This window comes from Papilio xuthus, unplaced genomic scaffold, assembly GCF_000836235.2.
Source record: "Papilio xuthus unplaced genomic scaffold, Pxut_1.1 DF826115.1, whole genome shotgun sequence".
In the NCBI taxonomy this organism is placed as follows: domain Eukaryota; kingdom Metazoa; phylum Arthropoda; class Insecta; order Lepidoptera; family Papilionidae; genus Papilio; species Papilio xuthus.
The window spans coordinates 6,121,588-6,145,446 of record NW_013532534.1 but is presented as its reverse complement, the minus strand read 5'-3'; the positions used below and the strand labels follow the sequence as shown (position 1 = coordinate 6,145,446).

Here is a 23,859-nt window from a genome sequence, read left to right as displayed (position 1 = left end):
TTTTAACTTTGAATAAAATGTCAACTAGCATTAATTGTATCCATTGCATCAAGTTTGGTGCCATACAAAACAAAAAATGTAAACATTTATAGTTATTGCATACAAAAACATTTCTCTATCTATCAAGCGGCTCCAGCTTTGACCAGCAATAAAGCGAAATAAACAACGAAATACGCGTACGTCAGTTGGACCGCTCCCTGCGGCTTATTTGGTATCGGTTGCTCGGAGACTCTATCTAAGGAAGCCTGTTATGACCCTTAAAAGGTGCGCTCTGACCATTCCAGCACTGTGTGCCACAATTGTCAGGGTTTCACATTAAAATTGAATTGTACAACGTGTAAGCGCTGTCCGGTTCGAAGGACTAACGCTACAATAGCCCATTAGTGCGGCAAAAGGCAACATGCCATTATGATGCTGATAGTAAATTATTTGTATACCGTTTAAGTTAAATTATATTCGCTCTTAAACATAAAAACCACAACAATAAAGAACATAATTTTTTACAAAGTTTATACAATTTTTTTATTAACTTAACTTCCGTCCAGAAGACCTACAAACTTTAGAATTCAAGTTTCAATCTTAGCCCAACTTGAAGTCGCAAAATGGTCTTTTACATAAAACTTTAACCCTCTTATAACAAAATTAAAAGAAATTTTTTTACAAACTTTTTTTTCAAAACAAAATTTAATATGATTTATAACTTCAAATACAAATATATAACAACACTCGTAACTACTAAAATTATTATATTCAAAATATTACTACGTATAATATTACACTCGTTACGAGGTCTATTTTCTATTACTTTTTTCCCCTTCCATCTAAATCATAGTGATAACAATCTCTAGAAGCAATATCCTATTTGGTCATGCAACTTGCCTTTTTCGAATAAAGGCTTAGTGATGCAAAAATAGACTCGTACGAGGAGGTCGTACATCACTTGACGACAGCACGTTAAGTCACTATCTAGTTTGTGATCCAACTTTAACTAGAACGATGTCAGAGCGACGTGGAATAAAAATAGGCTATATGAAACTGTCCGAAAATATGCAATCTTGTTTCGCTTCAAAAGTGGTGTTTTTTTTTTCTTCTATCTAGTAACTAAAAAATCTAGTAACCACATTGAAATGAAAATGGCAATTCTAAAACGTTCTATTTTTAAAATTGTAAACAAGAGTTTACTTTAAATTAGATATGTATCTTTGATGTTACATTTTACAGCAATTTAATCAATACATAAAGAATTTATATAAGAAACATATTGATGACATGACCCAAGCTATATTATGACATGAAATTTAATAATAAATTAAACACAGCCTTTATTCTTACGTAAATAAGATAAAATAAAAAGACGCCGATCTGCAGTATAAGGCAACAGATTGTTGTGACAGTATCAGATATATCGCACGTCAGTTTAATAACTCGAAATCTCCTTTTAAACGTTGAAGTTGCAATATAATTGCTATGAATCAGACACTCATTATACAAGTTTTTGTTTCGTTGCGAAAGACGTATCTTCAATAACTAGCTTGTGAAACCACGCCTCCGTTGTCATGATACATGGTATTACATGTTCACTACATTTATAAATTTTATTATTAATCGAGCCGTATAATATAATGTTGTATTAAATAAACAAAAACTTATCTTATATATAAAATTCTCGTATCACAATTTTCGTTCCCATACTCCTCCGAAACGGCTTGACCGATTCTTATGAAATTTTGTGAGCATATTGAGTAGGTCTGAGAATCGACAAACATCTAGTTTTAATCCCAATAAAGATGTTTCCATTGAGGCAGATATTTTTTAAATCTCTCATGATGTACCTTCTTTTGTTTTTTCGCATCACAGTGATGTTTTGAAAATAGTGTGATCATCTACTTTTTGTATTCTTTTGTGTCATAAACTTTCCTTGTTTTCTTTTATTAATTTAATCTACTTCATAATACGATAGAAACCCAACCTATTTCTTGTATTGAGTTCAAAGACTAGTTCATCTTACTAATACGACTAGCTTGCGGTAGCAAACCCTTTAGCTGCTACATGATCTAAACAATAGTCATCGAGCAGATGACAAAGAGGCCGCTGCCGATCGTGACAGTCGGCTTCCGAGGCACGTGCGTCGGGGCACGTCGAAGCACGTCGGAGCCCGTCGGGGCACGTTGGGTGATCACGACGCGCATTGTCGACGGCGGGACGTCGACTGCCGGCCGGAGCCGGGCCTCGGTCACGCGCCTTGCAGTTAACATGCACACAACTTGACGTCCCTTTCATGTCCCACCTGACAATATTGACGGTTTAATTTATTGTACGTTAGTCGATTTATGTAAGATGTTCAGTTGTTTTAGTTGGAAAAATGGATAAGAAATTAAGGTTTGAATTTAACATTCTTAAGCACAAAGAATAATATAAAATTGATCTAATCATACATATAAGCCAAAAAGGACCACCTATTCTACGCTGGCATGCCAAATAAACATCTGGAACGACTGAAATAAAAAGTGGCAGTATATCGGCATCAAAATATCCGTAAATCCAAGCGACGCCTTTTTCCATTCGCCAATTTACACAAATAAAAAAAGCATTAAGCCGCAAGCGCACTAGAGTAAGCAAATACGAAAATAACGAACTTGTAGTGACACAAAACCCTAAGGGCATATTCGCGCGGGCATGCGGAAAATTTACTTTGCAAATAATAAAGGAAAATATAGCATACCAATGCGGGTCGGCTGGAGGACGACCGTTTATTATTTCATTGTGCACGCTCGATGGACGCTTCCTTTAATATCCGAGGGCGGGAGCGTCGGCAGAAAAACATTTTTTGTCGAATTGTATTTTTATTATATTCAAGTCTTCGAACTCGACATCAATAGATCCTTTAATAATGGGATTATATATTTTTACCTTTTTATGAAAAAATTCTGGATCACATTTACTACAAATTACAACCTAACGTAATGAAACTCGATAATCTTACAAATTATATACTTACCTTTGGTTTCTGAGACTAAAATCATATCGACATCCCTGTCATTATTTTTGACAAAACAGAGATAGCAATATGTTTTAACAGGAATTTTGGTCTCAAAAACCCACAATTCGAAGAGTAATATGCTGTAAGACAATAACGTTCCATCATAGAAAACTATAAAGTTAAACTTATAATCCACGGTTAAATTAAGTTACTTATTATGAATCTTTGGAGTATGTTTTGGCTTGGTTGCTTATCTTATATTTCTATGAGTTTTGTACGTATCGACTAAGCCAGTAGCACTCGACACATAAAACATCGACAAAGCTTCACATAAACACGCCAAATTCATTGCAAAATGCGTTCTTTGCTTTAATTAGACCACTTGACATTACTTCCTTGATCCCAGCCGTGCACGCCGCAGACAAAACAATTATATAATTCAAATGAAAATCCCTAATTGGCGTGTTTTCTCTGTCAGCAAAAAACGTTGTAATTCCTTTGTACAGTGGCTGTACTAGCCAATTTAATTATGATGAAATATAATTTGCATAACAGTCGGGATTTTTCACAGCGAGTTATGGAATTTATAAATTTAATTGAAGCAAATAGCTTTGGAGAGATTTGATTATCTAAAACTACGTATATACAATGCTGAAGATCACTAATTCCGAAATGATTGTTTGTAAAATATTATCCTTGCTTATTATCTACAGTTATCAAATCGTAGTCTTATTAATGTGTGCATTTTTAAATATTTCTTAAAGTACGAATAAGTACTATGTTTTTCTATAGTTTGTGTTGTTTACTGTAGTTATTGTTTATTCATTGTAATTTTTTTTGCCTTCAATAAGTTACAGAATGTCACTGAAATTAAACTGTACAATGAATGTAACAAAATAATTAGTAACGAACATAATTACGACTTAATTATAATTATGCCCTTATTAGCTTTGTTTCTTTGAGACAATTCAACTTTATAATTACAACGAATTTGAAACGAAACTTCGAGATTCATTCGTAACGATTCTATTTATATTAAATCTCATCAAAATGTAATGATTTGCAAATTGTTCCTTTATAATTAACAACGTATAACTTTCATGGAGATTATAAATCGTTTTTACTCTTGTCTCTAGTTCATAAATGTCAATCTAAATAACTACTCGTAGTATTCAAAATAAAACCCAGTTAGTGCTCTGCTCACTTCGCCTTTCAAGTGACAGCACTAACTATTCCAAAACTGGAATTTCAATCAAATTTCTAACGTTACTCGACGGCACTCCGTCAGTGGGACTGCGAGGCTACGAGGTGCTAAACGGCACAGAATGTCCACTCGTATGGACAGAACTACCAATTTACAAGCCGGCAAGGGGCACCGGGTCAAGCCGTCAACTAGTGTAGGTAAACGTTTTTTCGAATAGAAAACTGATTGAATAATTTTGGTCATCTAACACATACGCTGACTTACCAGCAAATGAGTAAATGAAGAAACCCTTAGTGCATATATATCTTATTGAATCTACACTAAGAGATGTCCTTAGTGTAATAAAGCGACTTTGAGTGGCAATAAGTCTTTTTGTCTTTGTTATCAAATGTTACCTTTCTTTTAATCGCAAGATGATAAATGCATTGGTTCATAAAAAAATATAATTTACCTTTTCGTGTATCTCATGATTATAATTGTTAAGAAATATAACAAGGAGACACAATAAAATATCTAGAAACATGGTCAATATTAATTTCGGACTGTCCCTAGTTTCTGATTCATAGTGGTCAACATGTGAACTACACGGATACCGCTCTAGGCGAAGTGTACCGACCTCCTCGCTCGCCGCTCTCCGCTCGCCATGTTAAACAAACTAATTGCTACATGTTTTTATGAATGGACATATGTAACTGTGCTCTAAGTGTAAGAGACAACCAATTTATGGTAACCTTTTGTGACATTTCTTTTAACGGTTTTGCCGTCTACATAAAAATATGAATAGGGTTTAAAAATTAGTTTGGATTAGAAGTTAAATGTTAGCCCTAAAAATTGTTATGGCCACAATTTATTTGTTTATTTATTTCCACTTATGCTATGTACAAAATAATCATATTTTACTTTGGCTTCTTAATTTGAGTCAGTTAATGTTTTCTTAAGGAATTAATGCCCGAATACTGAAACGTCACTCAAATATGTAACGGCGTCTTAAAAGATAAGACCACGCTTAAACTCCAATATGGAATACTCAAACGTCAGTTAAAGGCGCATCTCAATTTTGAGGCTACTCAAGTAAGACGATGCTTAAAGGCCACTCAAACCAAATTTCGTATTCTCAATCGTCACTCAGTGTCATTTTTCTGTCAAATGAACTGTCATGTCGACTTAAGTTTGTCAAAAATTTAAGAGCGGTCGTGAGGCATCTCAAATCTCTCTCAAATCTCAAAAACCTTACGAGAAACCATGTCTGTATCGTAATTATCATCGCTTTCGGACCATGAAAGGCCTTGTGAGTGTCGGCGAAACCCAAAAAATCCTCGATTATTTTGAAAAGTATACGGATACGGAGTTTCGCGCAAGGTTTCGCTTGTCTACAGAAACAGTACTGTATTTGGACACCGTCTTTGAACCACCACCACCATCGTAAAACCAGAAACACAGTTGAATGGCTTTTTGGCGTTCTAAAACGAAGGTGCATTCAAGTGGGGATGGGTTTAAACAAAAATGTTCCTGCTGGCGTCATATCATGTGCAGTATTGCACTTTTACAGGACGATTCACTGTTAGAGGAGGACATTATGAACATGGAAGAGTTTACAGATCCACCTGTAGACAATGAGTCTAATGAAAATTTCAATGTTAGAATAACCTTAATAATACACATTTCTCTTTTTCAACTTGCTTTTATTTTTAAAAACATACAATCTTTATTATTAACAGTTTATTTTATCTTAATTTAAGTATTTGCATTTCTAACTTATGTTTATTTATCATATGTTTATATTCTAAATCGGCATTTCTTAGCTTGACTCTAAAATAGGCTTGCTAGGGGACATCCCCATGCCTTTTTTGAATTGTTTTTTTTTGCTTTTACCTTTCCTGGAAAAGTTTTAGCAATAAATATTTTTATCAATGTAATAAAAACTTATTAAATATTTATGTTCAACATATTTATCTTGTAAGCAATATAAAATTCTCTCTTAACCCTTAAATGCATAGTTTTTATTTTAAAATGCCATAAATTGAGAGAGGTGGAAAATTTAACATAGATTATGGGAAAAATGAAGAAATAAAACTTTTTCTTTTCTAAAAAGTATATTTTATAAAAAACTTACTGATGTGAATCTACATCAGTATGCATAACGGTTACTATTAAAAATTTTAATTGAGTACTATTCTGCTGAACGATGGTCTTCTAGTTAGGCTTATTGCAGTGTATAAAAATCTCTGAAATAATTATTTTACCGGCATTGCGCTCCTTACAGGATTGTGCCCAAACTTCAAATGCCAGTATGAGCGAACACTAGGAAAATGCTCCACTGACATAAATAAAAGAATTCCAAAGATTTTTTTAACTCCCCAACAGTAAAACTAAAATATATTAAAGGGTTTTTTTGCACTGCATATAAGTTAGTTTCATCAACAATTTTTTTAAGAAACTGGTGTAAAGTAATGCAAAAAACATTTATATGGTGTATCAAGTTCAGTTATAGCAGAGTCTTTTGTACTTGGTTGGCGAATTATTTTTGATTCATCATACAATATCATACAAACTGTCTTTTTTCCAAACAAGTTTCCTTTAATCAAACTACAAAATGTTCATGACCTTCTTGCATGGATAATGAAGAAATAATTTTACTCAATGAGTCAGGAAAATCTTGAACCAGTGGTGGATCGCTATAGGTAGGATCTTCATGATCCTCTGCATCCTCGTCTTCTTTCTCTTGAATTATCTCTCTTGCATAAGCTAAAAAGGTTTCGTCATCTTCACTTTCATCTTCCAAACCATCTTCAGAAACATTTCCGCCTTCTAAAACCGCCAAAAGTTGTTTTATGTCTCAATTCTATGTGCCAATTTTCCGAAAATTCTGAAAGAATAATAATAACAATTCATGTAAATAAATTACGTATCTATAACCAAAAAGTCAAAAACAAAAATATATCCACATGAAAAGTATTTCTTGCCGATTTTGCATACTGACGTATTTCTACATCACAAGTATAAAGTTAATACTTACAAAAACTGTTATTGAATTCACCAAAAAACTCATATACTGTGTTCTGCTTACCTGTATTCTCTCGTAAATCACAATATCAAAATAAACAATAATGTCCGGTGCATTCCATTCTACAAAAATACGGTCAAAATTATTTATTTTTTGTTTAAAAAAAATTAAAACAGATATGATATTCTTTTATTATAATCTTCTTTGCTTTAAATAAAAAAAAAACGAAATACTCATAATATGCAGTATTTTTTGAATATTCTTTGATATTTGGGAATAAACTCATCTTACAACTACACATTGTCTAACCCTTGCTGCGTGAACCGGATACAAAAAGTTAATTTTAAGAAAATGTAATTGAGAACAAATCTTTTCTACATACTCTTTGACACAGAACAGAGGTTGTTGCCATGACGTAAAAATGTTACGTCTACTTACGGAATCACGCGCTTAGATGTCTTGATTTGCGTTTGTGAATTCCACTTAAGTTTTGACGTCTCTTAAATTATAAGCACTGCTTACGAAAGTAGATATTTGAGTGACGTTTCAGAATTCGGGCATAAGTGTGGCTCGTACCAAATCTAGACTTAAGTACTACTTTAGTATATATTTAACGATCCTATAGTATTTAAGCTGAAGTTAGTGTCGGGCTACTTTAAAACGATAAACAAACAAATCTCGTTTTCAATCTGGTATTTTACGAGGGAAAATACAACGCAACGATAGTCAATGAACTTTGAAATTTTATTTCCTCAAAAGGTCACCGTCTAGACTTGTAACTTGCAGTTTATATAGCATTATTAACGATCAACTTTACTGCAAGTTACCTCGCTGCAAATAAAATACTTTTATTGTAACACTAAAGATGATTGCCATCAGTGGAAGCGACAATGTTTGATGAAAAATTTATGTTTTTAGATTACACTGAGAGTTATGTTATTAGTTTTTAGGGTTCCGTACCTCATAGGAAAACGGAACCCTTATAGGATCACTTTGTTGTCCGTCCGTCTGTCTGTCAAGACCCTTTTTTATTATTAATTTGTTATAACAGCTATAATTAACAATTATTTCTCTCTTTCCAGGCATGCTGAGATCTACATTCGACCGGCCAGACCACGAACGTGAGTAGATAAGATTTAGTATATATATATATATATATATACTAGCGGACCCGACAGACGTTGTCCTGTCTACACGTCTTTAATTTGAATAAATTAATATGAAGTTAATATTTGATGAAAATTGTGAATCTAAACCATTCCCATATCCCCTTGAACAGACACAAAAAAAATCATCAAAATCGGTCCAGTCGTTTGAGAGATGTTCAGTGACATACACACTCACAGAAGAATTATATATAATATTTTATATATTATATATAATTTTAATAATAAATTTTAATAATAAATATATATTTATTATTAAAATAATTTTTATATGAAATATCGTACAACTATATAGTAAATTGAATGACCCATTATTATTATAAGATCTATTACAACAATTGTTAAATACGCTTTTACATTTTTTCAATATGTTTTGAAATTATTCCGTCTGATATACTGAGAGAGTTATTACAGCGAATGCAAAATACATTTAATCTGGTCTCTAGATTTAAAAAAAATATGATTTATTGACAAAAACATCAGTACAGTTCGTGTTTCACAATACGCCAGTTTCCTTTCAAATGGTGTTCAGTTATTTGTCAAATAAATCAAGCGAATGCCGATGTACCGGCGAACAGAACGCGCCGACAAAAATCAACTTCATAAAAATGCCAGCAACAAACATTCCAACATTTATTAAACTATTGTTATTTATAAGAAATTCGTTACATTAAAATATTTGAAATTAAAAATAATGTAGAGACATTAACAATATTTAAGGAACACAATTAATAAATCTCAATGAATTAGTAGAAATTTAACAGTGGTAGAGCCCGCTTTAACGTTGATTAAAGGTAGGCAACGCATATGCAATTGCGTATGCCTATGGGTAACGGTGACTTCGCTATTTCAGCGATTTCAGGTGGCCGCTCGCTCGTTTGCCATCTTATGATATAAAAAAATAAATAAACAATTAGCATTTGTAATTATAAAAACAGTCAATCGTAACGTGTTCTTTCATATTTTCATTGTACAATAGCAAAAAGACACGCAGACACGTATTCGTGCAAAGTTTTCGACGTGTTCACCCGTTAAATCTCTCAGGTACTGCCCAAATTAGTTCATAACACGTATACTTATGGAATATTTTATATTTTAAAACCACAGAGTAAATATGTTGTGAACTACTTATCGATTTTTATAATCTTATTAATATTATAAATGCGAAAGTTTAGATGGATGGATGGATGTTACTTTGAAGATATCTCCGGAAACGCTGAACGGATTTTGATAGAATTTGGCAAAGATATAGAATATAGCATGGAAGAACACGTAGGCTACTTATTATGTTTTTTTTTAATTCCGCGCAGACGGACCCGTGTGAGACAGCTTGTTTTTAGTATGTTTGGAATTTTAATATTATGAAAATAATTCACGCTTAAATTGATTTGAAGACGTTAAAAGTTCTTATACTATTGTATTAAAAGTATTCATAGAATTACTAACAGAAGTATGAACAATGAAGACTATCTTTGCTTCTGTTAAGTTTATTTTTGTGGAGTAAACAATTTCTTTATATATTAAATAAACGCAATTTACATAGTTCTTAATCATAAAATTTGACTCAGTGGTCACAATGTTACTTGTGTGTACTGCGTACTAAGTTTCTCGCTTCTAATTCATTCACATCTAAGACTCTAAGCCCTTGATTATATTCGATATTAGGAAGGTAAATAGAGAGCACATTATCGCATATTTGTTTAGGCTCGCCGCATACTAGCACAACAAGTGTTGTCATACTGTACCCATATTTGTCCTCGGCTTTACACTAATATTGTTCCTATCACTAAAAAAGCATAAACCCAATTTTGATTAACTTTAACGAATATAGTTTTATTTATTTAGGTCTTTATAAAAAAATATAAAGCTAAAAATACTTATAACTTCAATTTTTATTTGATTTGATGAAAATAAAACACATAAATAAATATTAGATCTTTTTTGATAAAGCTAAGGTAATAAGTGTACACATGGCTTTGTTTAGTACAAAGTCCTCACAACTAGAAGCACTTTAACTGAAAACAATATCAATATAAGCTGTTAGTGAACGCTGCGCTCGAACAAATGAAAAAAGACACTCAAAGTAAACGACTACCTGAATCACTTTGTCGTTTAACGATGGACAATGTCGTTAAGAAGGAAAGAGGCTCGATTTAACGGAAAAACTGTCTTATCTATATAACGATCGTGCATTATTTCGCAAGCCGGGGCCTTGAAGTGAATTTGCATTATTTTTTATCGTTCGAACCGGTGACACTTGATGTCCTCCTCATAGTTACAATGGATGATGAGCCAGCGTCTAAGTAAACGTTCTGAAGGAATATTTTCTATTAGATACGGCGTTTAAGAAAAATCATCTTTGTTATTCAACTCGCTTTACATTATCCGCCTCGACACAATACCTTGTGATTCTCTGAGAAATAATAAAAGACTTTTATAAGGGTTATTTTAAAATTCTGAGTTAAATTTCCAACAATATCTTTGTTCGTGTTTTATATTTTTTATCGAAATTTGTTAGGTAAAATTTAGCATTGTCATCAGGTATTGAACATCAGACAAAAGGTCACGGATTTAATGCAGTTTCGTAATCTTAAGATATTTTTGAGCACCCTTATTACAGGCTCTTTGGTTTTTCATTAATCAATTTCATGAAGACAAATGAATACGTGTTCTGATGTCTTGACAAACTATTGATGTAACTAACATCAAGGTTCTTTATCATTGGCTTTGAGTAGCAAATCGTAACATCCTTTTGATGTCGTTTCAATCGCCATTGTATTGTTCCAGTAATAAACGAACATTCAACTAACTACAGCTCGTATTTGAATTTACAAAAATAAAACGAGATATATAAAAGTGGAGGGCTTTGAACAGCGGCGTACGTTTCCAAAAGGGGCAGTCGAAATGTAGCAGCATTTCGCTGTATACCAACGCATTCTCCATTGTAATGTCACTTAGCATTTTTCAGTTGCCTGCCCCGCTGCAGCTCGAATGCGGCGTATTTCAGCGCTTTTAGCTTTTAGATATTACAACGATCGTCTAAGGAGCCATTTTCTCTGCGGCGACGTACACTTCGACGTTATTCTGTATTCGATATTTGCAATGTAGCTTCCTAATCGACTATGGTGCGGTTATTGGCACTCGATGCGCTTTCCGGCGAGGTGCGGTGCGATGTGGCGCCCCCTTAATCGTACATTCTACTAAATCGTCGATGCCAAAATGGAAAACTTCAAGCACTATCCCCTTTATACGCTAAAATGGTATTACCAAATACTATATCTTAGTAATTCTTCGTCCACGTTGAGACAAGGTTTAAGAAAATTTCTTAGGAACTTAAATCGTATAACAAAACTGCTACTAATTTCATTTATTAAGAAGATGCTCCAAAATTGAGCTAAAAAGCTCCGAAAACTCGACGGACTTTTGTTTTTAATTGTATGTATTTACGGCGAGCGGAACTCGCAATGATAATATTATTTCATCCAAGTTTCGCAACGAAGTTATCCGGCGACCTCGGGCATGAGACGCAAAACAAACTGCCAACTCCCGCACTGATACAATCAACTTGCTGAGTGTTCTTTTTTTTAACGGAAAATATTTGAAAATGCTGTCTACGTTCGAATTTATTGATGAGTTTGCGCCAATACGAGGTTTCTTTTTGTATAATCGCGGCGAAGTTTGTGATGCGCAAAATAAAAAGAGATTGGTTTGCAAAGTCTTGTATGTCATATTCCTACGATTGAATTGAAAGAAAGTAAATAAAACAGCATAAGAGATAATTTTAATTTTTTATGTACCATGAGATTAAATAGTCGTTAATAATTTTATACTCTTCTGAGTTATATTCTTCTTCTTCTGTGGCTTCGTCTCATGATAAATAATTTTTTATAGTTCAGATTTTTATTTCACGAGGTTTATTATATATAAGGAAACTTGATATATCAGTAAATATATATTTGTCCAGTCATTCAGTAATATTCAGCGATACATTTTAACATCGGATATTGTATGCGCTAGGAAATACACACTCGCGGTCAGACCCATTAACTAAATGAAGGTTTTTGGACAATGGAACAAAATAATAATAGTGCTCCGACCGCTGCCCCTCATATTTTCTATAATATCAAGAAAAAATTGTTCCCTTATCGTTGACATATTAAATTGTAACCTATTTTTAATATTATTTTTCATAATACTTTCGTTTACTATTTAATATGTGAAATAATATTTTTATGAATAAAAAAGAAAGTAAATCTCTAGATATATAGAAATGTCCATCATGTACTCGTACCATCTCTTATAACACCCAGATGTGTACCTATCGGAATATGATAGCCTGGTACTTGTTTACAAGATAACTCAAACGCATGGTCCTGGAATGTAGGCGTGCACACTATAGAGTATAGAGTTAATTTCCTAAAAAAAGGAATGCAACGTACTGAGAAGTTCTTTCAACATGTAAAATAAAAATCATCATAAAATTGAAACGGCGACTCTGACAAACGTAACAACTTAACTTTGTACGCCTTGCTAATTTTAACTGTGCCAGTACATTTTATAGTTCAACATCTCCACTCTGTCGGTCCCTCTCTGACACAAAGCTAATTTAACTCCGTCTCTCTCCCGTCCGAATATATTTCCGTCTCGACACTGAATGTAAGAATATTGCACAAAGTTTTTATTGTTACTGAAAAACTAGTCAAGTTTGATCGCAGCAGAGACTTGGGTCCCGTATATTTATTTTTAAAATCATGTAGACTATAAAAATAATGCATTGTATGTTTAGACTGATAGGATATTCAAGGTCATTTGAAAGTGACAATCATATAAGAAATGCTTCCCAAAATGCAAAGACTTAAACATATATTTTTGTTTCTTTTACGTCTTTCCTTTTTGGTACAAAAGATAAGTAATTCAAAAGGAAATAATTGCATACAAAGTACAGTAACAGACAGCAGTTCTTAGACGTTTGGTGATACCGAATGTGGATCTCTAAAAAACGAGGGCCAACATTTTTGTAGGAACTAAAAGCCGGAAGCTTTTTACGCGTCGCAGTTTCCTTTATTACGTGAGCCCCGGTTAATTGTTTCAATTAACTAAGTAAGGCAGTAAAACTTTTTGCTATGCGCCGCTCTCTCTCGGTTATTTTTACTACACGCTTATATGGTTTGTGCCGTTTTAAAAATTCTTCAGCGCAATTTAAATTAACTCACGTAATACTTAAATCTTATTATAACTTTAAACGTTTATGTCCCTGTAATTTTAGAATTCCACGTTGTGATACATTTATTATTACACTATCCGTCGCCCGCGACTACGTGCGCGAAATTAAAAAAAATAATTAGTACCTTATGTGACTATGTTCAACAGCTATGCCAATAATTTCAGCGTGATTCGTTTAACCGTTCACCCACCCATCCAAACATTCGCATTTATAACATCAGTAAGATTTTGATATTAATATAACGATTGTAGAAGGAAAAGTAAAAAGTAATGTGCAATTTGTCCCACTTTCACAACAGAATAGGCAACTCTCTTGACGTTTAGTAGTCAACAAAGTAGTCCTAGATTAATATAATGCGTCGTTTGTTCTCTGGGGAACTGTGGTTTCAAGCAAATGTACTTATTTATGCGTCTAGACAACTAAAAGAGGTGTTTGTTGTGTAAAAACCTTGGCGATACAAGCAGAGTTTACAAAGCCATGAATATATTGGCGTTGTGAAACATTTTTACGAATACTTCGTGAAAAGTTCAATTTTTATATAGAAAATGTATAAAATGGTGTGAGAATTATTTAAAGTAAACTAAAAGGTTCGCATTGTTACAATTTAACAACAATAGGGCAATCAACTTATACGAAAATTTTGTGAAATATGCAATTCTTATCTTATCTTTATTTCTATAACTAAGTAGAAATTAATGATATTGGTATATAACTTGACAAAACTTCTTTCTTGTCCTCTAGCCTCGTGACGGATAGGGATCAATAATCGAGAGGAAACTCCCTCTCCCCACAGCCTCCCCCATACCCCCCGGCCCTCGAAGCCTCTCAAGTTGATGACTACAAACTTTTATACTAATTAAGTGACGGTAAAGCGTCCAATGCTAACAAACGCTGGTAAGGCTCTGTCTAATAATACCACTTTATGTAACGACGCTTATTGACTGAACACAAAACGGAAGTAAATAGAACTTAATTAAATTGGATAATCTCTTAACACTTAATACTTGCTATTCAATTTCATAGTTTGTCTCTTACTTATACTTTAACTTGGATTCAGTTTACAAATTAAAATATTTGAATATCGCGTAGGTAACTATCACGTTACCTCTCTAAAAGTCAAATTAGAAATTCATTTTATATTGTATTTCTTTAACTTGGATTCAGTTTACAAAATAAAATATGTAAATATCGCCTCGACAACTATCATGTTACCCCTCTAGAAGTCAAGTTAAATAGAGAAAGACGACCCATTTAATATTTTAGAAAACTTAATTTTTTTATATCAATTAAATCACAAATTCTTCAATAGACCTTTATTAAACGCAAAAAACGTCAATTATTGTTTCGCAAAACGGATCCGTCGCTACGGCACTGTTGAAAATGTTTCGCTTGAAATGAATTCGCCATTTAAGCACCAATTAAAGGCTCGTCGGGCGTCAGATAGCGAAATTCGCAACTCAATCGCAATTATTTTCCGCTCGCAAGAAAACTTGACGCTAGCGTTAATTGTGGCCTAGGTGGGCGACGCCGTATTGCAGCTGTTTATACGATACGATACGGCGACGTGACGATCGCTAACTAATGATACAAACAATTTTTTTTATTATCGATTAAGTCCTTTGGGTTTTTAACTTTTAATATCATAATTGAATATGTTAGATCTTCTCGCATTTCAATACTAAAACTGCGATATGCTTCACCCGTAGATATAGGTATATGATGACGTATGTAAATGATTTTTTGACTGGCGTTGTTTATACAAAGAATAAATATCTAAGAAACTGACCACAATATCTATTTGGCCATAATAAGTGACAAAACAAAACAAAGCTACGTAACAAGCCTATCGTATGATGCAAAGTGCACTTGTAGGGGAAGATAGGTGTGTCGTCATTAGCAATCTTGCCGTGCTTTAGCATCAGGGGCAAATTGTCTCATTTAACCTCTACCGCTTACAACAATTTTTAATAAAATTATTGCGTATAGCATTTTACATTAAAGACAAAACTTGTTTAAAATCTATCAAGAATAAAAATTATAATTGTCAGCCAAAAATTTGATATTTTTTACGAGTTTTATTAAACATTATAAGATCCAAAACATGTGAAACACCATGAAACACATCGTATAATTTTCCCACTGGTGAAAATGAAATAAAATTGTACAAAAGAAACTGGCTCACAGATGGCGCCACGTGAAATATTAACTAAATTTAAAAAAGAAGGAAATTTTCGAACGCCCCTGGAGTGTAATGGCGCGTGGGAAATTTACTATTGCGATCCCGTGGAGGGTATCGAGTGCTGTGAAATAACGTACGCGCTCCTAATAGTCACCTTTACATCGCGGAATGTAAGAAATATATTGCTCGTAATTGTATACGAACTAAGTTGACACTCATGAGACGGTCATAATACTTCATAACATAACTAAACAGTTGATTTGATGTTTATATCAAATATTTATCATCTAGAACAATTAACGTTATAATATGAAATGAAAAGATAAAGATAATAGCTTCATAATTCTGTTTTTATAATATTTTTTTTAATTATTGAGAATATCACAGGAATTAAAACGTTTATAACAATACGAGGTAAGAAGTGGACAAGCCCGTATTACTGACGTTGGCGCAATCGACATTAAATGGCACATGTAAAGGTGAGTCATTATTAAGGTTGAATAAGCGATTGAAATTTTACTGCATTTTTAAATTACAGTAATTTGAAATTCTGAATTCACACACATTTTTAAACTGATACTTTAAGGATTTACGAAAATATAATTCATATTATATTTAAGCCCTTAAAATAGTGAGAAATTATGTATTATACGAGATATCTCGACAACTGTACCTTCTACTTAATAAGTATTCGACTAATTTTTATTATTAAAATATAAAATAAAATATAAGGTGAATTTATATCAATAAGTTATAACTAGAAAAAAAACTGAAGTTAATTTTTATCAAAGATATTTTTCTAGTATATTATGATAAACCGCTAACGCTTATGCGGTATGTTCTGGGTGCGTCCACTAACAAGGTCCTTGAGGGAATCTCAGCGGTCAGCTGTGTACGCCGCTGCGTCATATTTCATTACAACTGACGACTCGCAAACTCTATTGAAATGCTTTTAATTGGTGTTCGTTGAACTATTAAGAAATATGACTATGGATACTTTTACCTACAGATATATAAAAATATTTAAATTTTTTATTAAAATATAATGCTATTCACTCAAAATTTCAATCTCTTAAAAGGTCTTAGCTAGTAATTGTCATCTTAGTAACTTCAATATATAAAGTAATCATATATTTTATATGTTATCTGACTTAAGTGTCTATCACAACTTATTTCTGCAATAAAAATAAAAGTTACAGGATGTTCCGTTAAATTTAGGTAAACTTATCTTAATTTGGGATTGTACTAATTTTATTTATGTTTAAACTTAGTATGTGAGACATAGATCATGTTTAATTTCGACAAACATTCCATTAAGTCTGTGATAAACAGCGTTCGAGACATATATATGTATTTGGCTCCGGAATAATTAACACGGTACATAGCCCGACGATAATAGCCGCAGTATCGCTTGGCAACGAACCAGGACACCATATCGACTATCTCATAATTTTTATATAAAAATACATCACAATCTTAGTTCTGCAGAAAATGTTTTTATATTTTTGGAAAGAACTATCGTTCTATTTTTTATATTATATATTTGATTTATTTTAAAATATCAACTATTTATTTATAACCATATTTGACGTTAACCGAAAATTATTTGTGGCATATGTGAAATGTGTTAATTAGATTGTGTATTGATCATGAATTTATTTAGTTTAAGATTAGGAAATTCAATTAAAATGTCGTTGACCTTTATAGCGTGGGTCAATGAACTCATGTAGTAGGGAACGGCTTTGTAGTAGCTCTGGTTTGCAATTAAACGATCTGAAGTAATTAATCAATAGGACAATGAAATCTTAAAGACTATTGAACTTAAACATCTGAGTGCAATTTATTATCTTAAATACTTACTGGCTGTATAACTTTGTCATTAAGTTTAGTATACTTTTAACTAGAAAAATTGCAAGTGAAAAAGATTAAAGACAGAATAAATTTGATGTTAAACGAATAGCGATTGAAATGTTTACTAAAAATGTATTACATTTGTACTCAAATACTATATTGCGTTCTGTTCAATTAGTTACTGCTACAACTTCTTCGTAGCCGTCTACGGCGTAGTGTTATCGTAGCAACGACGTAACTCCATATTTTAAACTACGACTCTTTTAAACCCGTTTCCATTATTACTAACTAAGCTAGCCTGACTATAGTCGTACTTATAGTCGTAATATTGCAGACTTAGTAAATAGAAAGTAGATAATATTGTAATTGTTTTTTCTAAAGATCTCTTTCTCAATGAAGACATGATAAGTATACTAAATTTAAAAATCCCTTATTAATTATTAAAATAGAACTCAAGCACTGACAAAACTACAAACACATAAATCATTCAGCCGCTCGCAGTCAGCTCTGCAAATGCAGATGCAAGAAGCGACTCACTCAAAAGCACTGAATTTATGAAAATCTAGCAACTCTGAAATGTAGCACTGTTGTTTATATTAAATTGTACTAAAATGAACCAAATTAACTGACGATCTTTTTTTGTTTTTGCAACTAACAAAAATGTAGGTGATTTGATAATAATATTATCATATCCTAAATAACTAATTATTTGCTTACATAAAAAGTATGCTAAATTCAAATTTAATTCTAAACGCCTTTACATGAAATTAACAGTTTAAAAACCATGCAAATATGAACTTTATGTATTGGAGTTAAGGCCTATAGCAACACATGGTAATGGAAGCACGATCTTGATAGTGTGAGTCGAGTGATCGCATAATTTGTGAGCGGCGCACTTGTGACGTCAGCAGTATCGAATATTAACCGATCGACATCATTATTAGCATAAAGGACTAAACAGGTGCTTATCATATCTAATGCATCAGCTGTGTAACATATAAACAATAGAGATGTTAACAATTTAACCCTAGAAATAATATATTCTCTTCCTTCTCCTTAAATGGCTTATCGTTGGTTTCTGAGAATGAAATTTCTGTATAAAACATATCCTCATTTCAGTCATAATGTGTTTTAAACGGGGAATTAGGTCTCAAAAAACAACTCTTTTTGCCATACTGAAAGTTTTTTAAGTAACAAATGAAACAAATTACTGAACCTTAGTGACAACTTAACGATTCTGAGTGCCTCGGTAATTCTCCTTTAAATCTAAACAGTGTAACGAATAGACATGCTGAAATCCCGATTGGCATGACTTAAGCGGCCACGTCCATCTCGACTGTAAACTCCGCAATTGTTTCCTCAATCGGTGCCTCGCTGGGTACGTGGCGCGCGTACTGAGTGACACCCCCGCACCTCCCGTACCCACCCCCTTCATCCCTCGCCTCGGACACGTCGTTTGGACGACTACCAAATTCTAAAATGGAATTCTGTTTACCTTAACTAGATAAAGAATAGATTGCTTTTATACGCTTAGAGAATGTCAGGTGTCAATGAGGTTATATTTTTCATGTTACCAATTTTTTTGTAACAAACCATTAAAAATTTTGAAAGTATCTTAAGTGATAATACTTATAACTTTGCAACTAATTCATGTATATCATAGTATCAGTGACAAGATATTTGTTTCAATATTCAATTGTAGAAATGAAATACGTAAATAGTAGTTTATCTGGACTCAAATGGAACCTTTTAAAAATCCAATTAACCTCTAACCGCTTCATAGGATTATCCGGCTAGCTCACACTCTGAATTCTCATCCGGTTAACCCGGTTAAAAATACAGAAATGCAAGTAGAGACTCGTATCGTCGGAGCCGCGTCTTAGCGTCGGCCGGTTGCCAAAACCTCTCCGGGTCACGTCCGCTTGCATAACCGGCCACTGCCGCGCCGGCGGTAATTTTAAGAACTATATTGGTTTAGTTTTTATCCGGTCGATGTTGCCAGAACTGTGGAATTAACCCCCCGCTTGTTTTATTGCCGGTGATTCGATGCGGTCGCTTCGATAAATATTTTAAGTTGAGCTTTCAACGTTTCGTTATCGGAATACATAAAAGATTCGTTTTAAAGTTTTATTGTAAAGTAATGTATTTCTCCTCATATTGTAGCGGAATAATGACTTGTTTTTAGTTTGAAATAGTTAAAGCTTATCGAGTAAAATTTACATATCAAAAGCAAGAAAATATTCCTCGACATGCAGGTTATAAACTTATAAAATCAATTTATAAATAAGCTTAACAACTTCGTGTTTAATAAAAGTCTCGTAAATTTTAAATCGTTCTTCTTTAATTTCTGCGATGACTTTGGTTTTAAGTTATAAAAACTATAACAGAACATTTTACAATATTGTGCAACACATTTATTTTACAAAAATCTTCTGTTAATATTAAAATCTCGTCATGAAAAATAACCTTTATTTGCCGAACGATGTCATGGAAAAGTATAAAGATACGTACCATGTCTTGATGAATATTATAAAAACCATTGTAACGTGAAATTGGACAAAACTGCAATCTTCATTCACTAGAGACGAGACAGCTGGCTTGTTCCAGAAACCTATTGAAAGGTACATCTATCTCTGAGACGGTTTCCGGATAGAAGATACTCCTTTACAAATTTACCTACCGAAGGCAGAAACAAAGCGGTTCTTATTCGATTTAGCGACGGGTGAACTGGATCTTCTTTGATGTGACGAATCAAAGGCAGCGATCCGAGTGTAATACACTTAGCTGGGCCATTTCAACCCCCGCTCCTCCCTACGGGGGCTGACCGACCCCCAGATGCACTCCCAGCGCCGGCCTTCAATAAGATTTTCATTAACCGTTGAAAAGTTTAATAAATGAGGATTTTATTCGTAGCCCTTTCGTACATATTAAACGGGTTAAGTTTTAAGTGCGTTATTTGTGTAGGATAAACTGCATGCAGTTCATCTATACGTGAGCACATTTATTTATTAGCAAACTTTCATATCCAAATTACAATTGAATAACTTTATCTTGTTCCAATGGAAACATTTGTATATTGTACATTAACTTATCGTAAGCAAAAAGGTCAAAATTTAAAATATTACATCAAGAAAACAGATGTTTATTTTGTATAGTAACAACAAGCTATGTTAACTTAAGTACCTAAACTTAATGTGTCTAATATTGCAACCTGTAGAACTTAGAGGACTCCGCTTTGCGTAGTAATAGTATAGTCGTACTGTAGCCGACAAGAGTATTGATTACAACGTGGCTTCGGACAAAATACAAGACCTAAACACTAAGAGGCAAAGTTATTTGCATATTAATAAAGATTGTATTAACTACTACATTATGTAAATTATGTAGAAAAACCAAATATTTTTACATACATACGTTTTTATTACTTTAACATACTTCAATTTTATCTTTAGACTACATCTCTTAAATAAAAAAGTACTATTACATGTGTTAGACCACTTTATGAGCATTTTATTATTTACTTGAAGGTAACTTAAACTTTATTTTAACTTTATTATACTTAATTTTATGGTTATATCCTAATGTGAGATTTTTAAGCTTATTTTTAGTCAAGATTCGAGATGATAAAAAATTATATCTTTGTAGTGTAAAAACAACTTTCACATCTACATCAAATAATTTATATTTCAGATATTTGTGTGATATGTACAGTAGAGCTATTGTCATCGTCATCTCAGAAGTAACTCATGACCTGAAAACTTACCCTAGACAAGTATGGCAAAGAAAAGAATCGATGTACGGAAATTAGTTATAAGTAGGCGAGCAAATAGGGCGGCCTGATAAGCGGCGGCTTTCCTCGCGCCACGCGAACTGATTGATGCCTTCATTGTGGCCGCCATAGCTGCAAGTCTAGGGCTGCCTCATACAAATTATTAATGTTAAGAAATTAAAGCTCATAGCCTAATTATAAATTTAAACTTTCGACTTTGATCGTTTACGTCAATTATCTTTCAAAGTTCTTATCGATTAGAGAAATGTTAGTAAACTAAATTATATATAAAAGCATATCTCTATTAACTACAAAAGATATTTCTCTAAGTATTTACAAGTTCGTACTCAACCTCGTTTCTCGAGAGCACAATAACAACGTTTCTAAAGGTTATGCAAATTGAGTCCCCACTCGTGTTTCCTTTCGCCCTTCCACTGCACGACGTACAAGAGTTGTAGCCGTTTGCTCCACTGATCACCTCTATTGACCATGATACGCTACTATCCTAAAATAATCTTGAGAAAAGAACCCAAGAGGTTTACATACTAAGGTTGTATTTGGATAGTTTCGAAAATGTATAAAACATGGTAGTAAGTTAACGACCAAGCTTGATACTAATGTATATAAATAAATATTAATTGTTATTACATTTTTTTTAATTAAAATATTTGCCGTGACAACCCTACGTATACAAAATGGCGTCAAGTTACTAGAACATTTAAAATGGAAATAAACGTCCACATACTGGTACGCTGAACCGTTAGCCGGCTTTTTTGAATGTGTACAATATTTTAAATACCGTTTCGTATTGCACACAATATGCAGCCAGTTGCCGACTAAAATAATACCATTTCCCAACATTGGTGTATGTACGTGTATGTTCAGAAGACAAGTGTTATTGTTATTTAGATTTTGTGACAATTATATTAAAAGCTTAGTGATTTGAGCACAATGAATTACAATAAACGAATGGAGTATAGTGATAAAATAAACATGTGAGAATTCAGTTGAGGCACCTAATCTTCGTCGATAAAGTATTAAGATATGTTAGTCGATGTAATTTTAAGAAATCAGCTTGTATAAATGTAGACAAATGTCATGCGTGCGCTATCGATCTTCTAGAAGTTCTCATAAATATAATAAAAAACGTACTCTTAGTGTATTGTTTTAATATTGAAAATAAAATCACGATTGTAAAAGATATTCAACTTAGGTTTAAAGAAATCAGATATACAGAAGCTTGCAGACTGAAAGGGGGAAGTAGCCGACGTCCGGGCTAGGGGAGGGGGGTGGAGGCGTTGAACCCGCAGTAGGCCGCCTGCTTCCTTCAGCAACGGATGTCTGACGTGTCACGGTTAATGCACTAGCCCCTATCGCATACAACATCCCATACTTTGTTCCTAATCTTTTAAACAAATAACATACTTATAAATTTTAATAATTGTTTATTTATATACTATCCTTTTATCTCGTTTTCTGTATTAGAAACAAAATTTTAACGCTTTAGTTCATTTTGAATTTGAGTTACCTGTTTTAATTAACAAAACACGACCACAACAACTCCGCACAAAACACACATAAACGAAGAAACAAGCGGAATGTCAATAAAGGCTTATTTCCCTTGAACTCGCTCAGAATCAGAATAACAAACGAAAGTGCTTAGATAGATTCAAGAGCCCGTTTTCATTTCACAACAATTTCCTCGAAACTATTTCTTTATTCTCTTAATAATAACATCGGAAACGTTTGCCGGCTCCACTTTTCAAAGCCGCAGGATCTGATATTAATTATTTAGCTTTACAACAACACGACCAGTCTTTGCAATGTTGGACAAACATTGCTCCCACGTTTGGTATTGGACTCTGAACAGATAAAAACAAGAAGATTATTCAATATGTTAATTTCTGTAAACCTATCACTAACTTTTTAAATAAGCGATCGACACTTATTTAATTTAATTTATAAATTTAAACAATTCTAGCTTACACTTTGATTAGGATTAATTTGTAGTATAATCCTTGTAACAGACATTTGATCAAACATTGGCCACACTCGCCAAGGATCCGTAGACGTTGCTCTGCTCAAAGGCAGCAACATTTAAGCGGTCACTTTATCCGCCTCCCGCCTCCATCGCGCCTGCCTTAACGAAACACATAAACCATTATATTTTCTAAAACATTTACTTCATACAAAGAAAAATGTTTTGTATCGTTTTTCAATGCATAAAGCATCAATGTGTGCCAATACAACAATGTAAATCCGTTAACATTACTAAGTTTTAAATAAGTGAATTTATATTATTTATCTATCCACTTCAAATAAAAACAGGGTTGAAATAATAAAGAAAATAGAACGAGACAATGACAATCTAACTGGAAGTAGTAATAAGTCGACAATAAGACTTAAATTCCCGTTTCAATTATTGTCTGAGCTGGCTCGAGTCCGTAAGGACTTGGCTCGGCAATCGCAAGCGACATCGACC

General features: G+C 33.1%; 1 protein-coding gene and 1 long non-coding RNA gene across 4 annotated transcripts in view; one reads left to right on the top strand and one right to left on the bottom strand.

The window, feature by feature from the left end:
- The window catches only part of Ten-m (teneurin transmembrane protein Ten-m), a 176,135-nt gene that overhangs the window by 116,135 nt on the left and 36,141 nt on the right, over nt 1-23,859 (top strand). For all 3 annotated transcript variants that reach the window (XM_013319642.1, XM_013319643.1, XM_013319640.1), the window contains one exon: nt 8,271-8,309. In XM_013319642.1, coding sequence (XP_013175096.1) covers nt 8,271-8,309 — 39 coding nt within the window. The remainder of the gene's footprint in view (nt 1-8,270; nt 8,310-23,859) is intronic.
- Nucleotides 6,259-7,274, bottom strand: LOC106123382 (uncharacterized). Its single transcript, XR_001228160.1, has 2 exons — nt 7,201-7,274; nt 6,259-7,050 (listed from the first exon to the last, which is right to left on the bottom strand). It is a non-coding gene; the product is annotated as an uncharacterized LOC106123382 (long non-coding RNA).